At 54.9% G+C, this 5,194-nt stretch overlaps 1 protein-coding gene across 1 annotated transcript in view; it reads right to left on the bottom strand.

Annotated features, from left to right (window-relative positions):
- IDH2 (isocitrate dehydrogenase 2 (NADP+), mitochondrial) overlaps positions 1-5,194 on the bottom strand; it is a 9,772-nt gene that overhangs the window by 3,214 nt on the left and 1,364 nt on the right. The window contains exons 2-6 of the mRNA XM_014532496.1: positions 3,995-4,160; positions 2,100-2,260; positions 1,869-2,012; positions 1,127-1,263; positions 804-955 (exon numbers count right to left, since the gene is read on the bottom strand). Coding sequence (XP_014387982.1) covers positions 804-955; positions 1,127-1,263; positions 1,869-2,012; positions 2,100-2,260; positions 3,995-4,160 — 760 coding nt within the window. The remainder of the gene's footprint in view (positions 1-803; positions 956-1,126; positions 1,264-1,868; positions 2,013-2,099; positions 2,261-3,994; positions 4,161-5,194) is intronic.

The following is a 5,194-nucleotide window of genomic DNA, read 5'->3' as shown; positions in this document are numbered from 1 at the left end:
GTGTGCAGGAGGCAGCTGATCGATGTTTCTCTCTCATCAATGTTTCTAACTCTCTATCCCTCTCCCTTCCTCTCTGTAAAAAATCAATAAAATATATTTTTAAAAAAATCAATGGAGAAATATCCTCAGGTGAGGATTAAATAAATAAATAAAAGGTTTACTGCGCAAAAAAAATTCTCTGCAATTTAAAGAGCACCCACCCTAGCCCATTTGGCTCAATGGATAAAGTGTTGGTCGGCCTGCGGACTGAAGGGTCCCAAGTTCGATTCCGGTCAAGGGCACATGCCCAGGTTGCGGGCTCAATCCCCAGTAGGGGACGTGCAGGAGGCAGCCGATCCATGATTCTCTCTCATCATGGATGTTTCTATCTCTCTCTCTCCCTCTCCCTCCCTCTCTGAAATCAATAAAAATATATTTTAAAATAATAATAAATAATGAGCACCCAGATTGCTCAATCCCATTTGGTTCCACTGGAGCCAAACCTAGTCACTCGGCCACTCCCTGGACAGGAACCTCAGGGTCAACACGCCTAGCCCCTGAGAACCTGAAGTCCCGGTTCCTCCCTTCCCTTCAAGGACAGCCTTAGTAATACACCCGTCCCAACCGAATTTGCGATCCTTCCTCACTCAGCTCCCAGGGAGCTCCTGCCCCCTGCTGTCCACAGGGGACCTTGCAAGGAGCCGGCAAGCCCGGGTGCTGCTGCTACACTGGAGGAACTTTTCTACCAAAAGGGTCTAAAAATGACCTCGGCCAGAGAGGCCGAAGGACCCATCCCCACAGGGAGCAGGGGGCTCCCGGCGTACCCTGGGCCAGGATGTCCGACTGCACGTCTCCATCATAGTTCTTGCAGGCCCACACAAAGCCGCCTGAAGACTTGAGGACCTGAGCCACCATGTCATCAATGAGCCGGTGCTCGTACCAGATCTTATTCTTCTCGAACTCGGTCTTATAATGCCTGGAAGCAAAGGGGCCTGTTGTGGGGAGGAAGGCGGGAGGCTGGCAGATTGGGGGATCCCTTCCTGAGCCAAATGCATGGGGACAGCGCCCTTCCGGGGGAGGATGAGGGCCCGGGTGGGGGGGACCAGGAGGGAGGGCTGGGGCATCTTATCAAGGGAGCGGCTGTTACTTCTCATAGATCTCCTGGAAGATGTCCTTGAAGCGCCCGTCGTAGGCTTTCAGAATGGTGTTCTTTGTGCTCATGTACAGCGGCCACTTCTTCTGGATGGCGTACTGGAAGCAGCTGTGCGCAAAGCCCGAGATGGACTGCAGGGAGAGAGACGGGTTGCTGGCATGGTCCCCCAGGGCCAGGCCCCGCCCGGGGAAGGCACCCCTTCCCTCCACACGACCCTCTCCTGCAATCTGGGCTCATCCAGCCACCTTCTGCTGGCCCAGCTTCCCCCTCCCAACTTCTGGGAGGACACAGTCCCCCAGCTTTGCTTTGCAAAGCTACCTCCCCCTCTGCAACTCTTAGACCAGGGGTCCTCAAACTTTTTAAACAGGGGGCCAGTTCACTGTCCTTCAGACCGTTGGAGGGCCGGACTATAGTTTAAAAAAAAAAACTATGAACAAATTCCTATGCACACTGCACATATCTTATTTTGAAGTAAAAAAACAAAACGGGAACAAATACAATATTTGTATTTGCATGTGGCCCGCGGGCCGTAGTTTGAGGACCCCTGTCTTAGACCATATGGCTGGGCTGGGATCTGTCTCTAGACTCTGTGTGTCTGGCTTATCCAATCAGAGCGCCTCCTCTCTCTCGGGGCCTCTGTGATTGGCTCAGAGGTGGTCATGTGATTCAGGCTAGAACTTTGGCGGGAACCAGTCAGGCTGGCAGAGATAAGCCTGGAGCAGAGAGCTGGCCTCACCTCGTCGGTGTTGTACATGCCCATGCCCACGCCGCCAGCAGGGAAGTTGAACACCTCCCACTCCTTGGCACTGCTGCCATCCTTTGGGGTGAACACCATCTTGAAGGTGCCGGCCCGGTCGGCCACAAAGTCCGTGGCCTTGTACTGCAGGGACGAGAGGGTGGCTCAAGCCGGGGGCTCCGGACGGAGGGGGTCCCGGGCCAGCAGAGCCCAACTCCCGCCTCGGCCCACCTGGTCGCCATGGGCGTGCCTGCCAATGGTGATGGGCATGGTCCAGCCAGGGACAAGGCGGGGGATGTTCTTGCAGATAATGGGCTCCCGGAAGACGGTCCCGCCCAGGATGTTCCGGATGGTTCCGTTGGGACTCTTCCACATCTTCTTCAGCTTGAACTCTAGGAGAGCAGAGATGAAGTGGCCCCACCATAGCCCCCCCCCTCCAGCCAGAATCTGAACCCCGAGCAAGAGCGCAGGCAGGTGAGGGTCCTACAAGTGATCCCGGGGAAGAGTCTAAAGCAGTGGTTCTCAACCTTGGCTGCACATTCGAATCACCTGGGAATCTTTTTAAAATCCTGATTTCTGGGCCTCATCCTCTGGAAATTCTGTGTCTTTGTTATGGGGTGGGGCCACAACATTAGTAACGAAACAAAATAATTTCCGGTGGGGCCACAACATTAGTAACAAAGAAACAAAATTTCCGGAGGACGAGGCCCAGAAATCAGGATTTTAAAAAGATTCCCAGGTGATTCTAATGTGCAGCCAAGGTTGAGAACCACTGCTCTAGAGTGTGAATGTGTGGGCCCCAGAACCACACTGCCTGGCTTCAGGTCCACTCCACAACCTCTGACCGTGAGCCTGTGGACTGAAGGGTCCCGGGTTCTATTCGGGTCAAGGGCACATGCCTGGGTTGCAGGCTCGATCCCCAGTGTGGGGCCTGTAGGAGGCAGCTGATCAATGATTCTCTCTCATCACTGATGTTTCTATCTCCCTCTCCTTTCCTCTCTGAAATAAAAATGTATTTTAAAAAAGAAAAGAAAGTAGTGATAAAACACCTAATCTTTTGGATCGCTGTGAGGATTAAATGAACTCATACACGAAGTGCCTAGAACAGTGCCTGGCACGTGGTCTGACTATTGTTACTCCCACATGGTACTGGGACGTGTAGCTCAGCCCGATGAACCCTGGCAGCACACGGCCTCACCCCGGGTGCTCTGGTTCTGGCCCCAGGACTGCCACTAATCGCAGGGCCGGGCCTGAGTTATTAAGACTGTGACCTTCAACATCCTTATCCAGAAAATGGGGATATATACATCCCAGGGCTCGGGAGAATAAAAAGGAAAACTTGTGAGAGAAGAGCTTAGCACGAAAATGATTCCAATACCCTAAGGTCAGTACAACCCAAAAGACAGGAGGAGGCCTGGGGGGGCGGGAAGGGGCGGGGCAGTCTTGAATGCTCCCTTCTAGGGCCCTGATTCTGTCGGAATTAGGGGACAGAACTCTGCAAACTCCTACACCACCGTTCCTTGGCCTTTCCAAACCTGGCCCCTCTATCCACACACCATTGTCATTTCATGGAAGCCTCCAGAGCAGCCCTCAGGACCAGGGACAGCAGCCAGTCCAGCCTGGTGGGGGGCACCTCGCTGAGACCCCTATATGGGCACAGGGGCAGGGGTGGACCTGCGATGCCAAGACCGTGGCAGGACGCTAGTAACGTTCCTCGGAGCCCCCAAGGCTCTGAAGAATACAGGCTTGGCTCACAGTCCTCCTCTGGACAGAGGTGGCCCAGGTCTCTCTGTCCACCTGCCTGCAAAACAGTCCAGGAGGCCAGAGGGGCAGCTACCCCAAGCGCCATTCTCACTGTGACAGCATCAGCGTCAGCTTCCTCCTCCTCCTCCCTGTCACCGATGGCACCTCCACTGGCCAGAGCCTCACATCACAACAGAAACCCCACTGGCCCAGGAGCAGGGAATGGATTCTGGTCTCTGCTCGATCACACCCCGACCGTGGAAGATGAAGCCAGCCCCTTAACCGCCCCTCCCCAGCCCCATCTACAGGGACCACTGTCCCCCAGGCATTCGCGGGGAGACTGGGGTCACGTCCCGGCCCACCCACCCCTCAGGCCCCCGCACCTTCCACACGGGCCTCGTCGGGAGTGATGGTGGCGCACTTGACAGCCACGCTGTACTTCTGGGTGGCCAGCGCGGAGTCGATGGTGACCTGGTCGTCGGTCTTGTCACGGTTTGGGAGCCCCAGGTCGAAATACTTGAGCTGGACGTCCACGTGGGGCAGGATGAGCTAGAGACAGAGGCCAGGGCAAGGCGTCAGCCCAGATACGATGTCTCAGGGGCATGTGCAGGCTGCGGCAGGGGACACTCAGTCAGGGCAGGGACGAGGGAAGGCCAGCGGAGGGAGGGGCAACGCAGTAGAGGGCAAGAGTCAGCCATTCCTCGGTGGGGCCCGGCCAAAGCTGGCTGGAGGCCGGGGCTCCGGAGAGAGGCCGGCAGCCCCGCAGAGGGCTCATCCCCTAGCATGGACCATATGCCCCGGCCATGGCCCATCAACTCAGCCAAACCCCAAACTCCAAGTGCATCGCTATTCTCTAAACCAGGGGTGGGGCCCAGTGGTTGAGCGTCGACCTAGGAACTAGGTGGCCAGGTTCGATTCCCAGGCAGGGCACATGCCCAGATTGTGGGCTCGATGCCCAGTGTGGGGCGTGCAGGAGGCAACCGATCAATGAGTCTCTCACCATTGATGTTTCTATCGCTCCCTCTCCCTTCCTCTCTGAAATCAACAAAATATATTTGAAATAAATAAATAAATAAATAAGCGAGGGATGGGGAACATCTGGCCTGCAGGCTGTATAAGGCCCACGGAATCATTTGGTCTGGTTCTGCCAAGACATTAGGGGGTGAGTTAATTGAATGTTTGACCGGCCCTGGCCGGCTTGACTCAGTGGAGAGAGCATCGGCCTGTGGACTGAAGGGTCCCAGGTTCGATTCCGGCCAAGGGCACATGCCTGGGTTGCGGGCTCGATCCCCAGTGGGGGGTGTGCAGGAGGCAGCCGATCAATGATTCTCTCTCATCAGTGATGTTTCTATCTATCTATCCTTCTCTCTTCCTCCCTGAAATCGATAAAGAAATATTTTTTAAAAAAATAAATAAATGTTTGACCAAACATAGCAGGATAATTTTTAAGTTGATCATTTTGTATGGCCCATGAATGATGTTAAAAACATCCAAATGCCGAAGCCGGTTTGGCTCAGTGGATAGAGCGTCGGCCTGTGGACTGAAGGGTCCCAGGTTCGATTCCGGTCAAGGGCATGTACCTG

Source organism: Myotis brandtii, unplaced genomic scaffold (assembly GCF_000412655.1).
Source record: "Myotis brandtii unplaced genomic scaffold, ASM41265v1 scaffold897, whole genome shotgun sequence".
NCBI classification, from domain to species: domain Eukaryota; kingdom Metazoa; phylum Chordata; class Mammalia; order Chiroptera; family Vespertilionidae; genus Myotis; species Myotis brandtii.
Note: the sequence above shows the minus strand (reverse complement) of the source record. Positions and strands in the feature narration are given on the sequence as shown.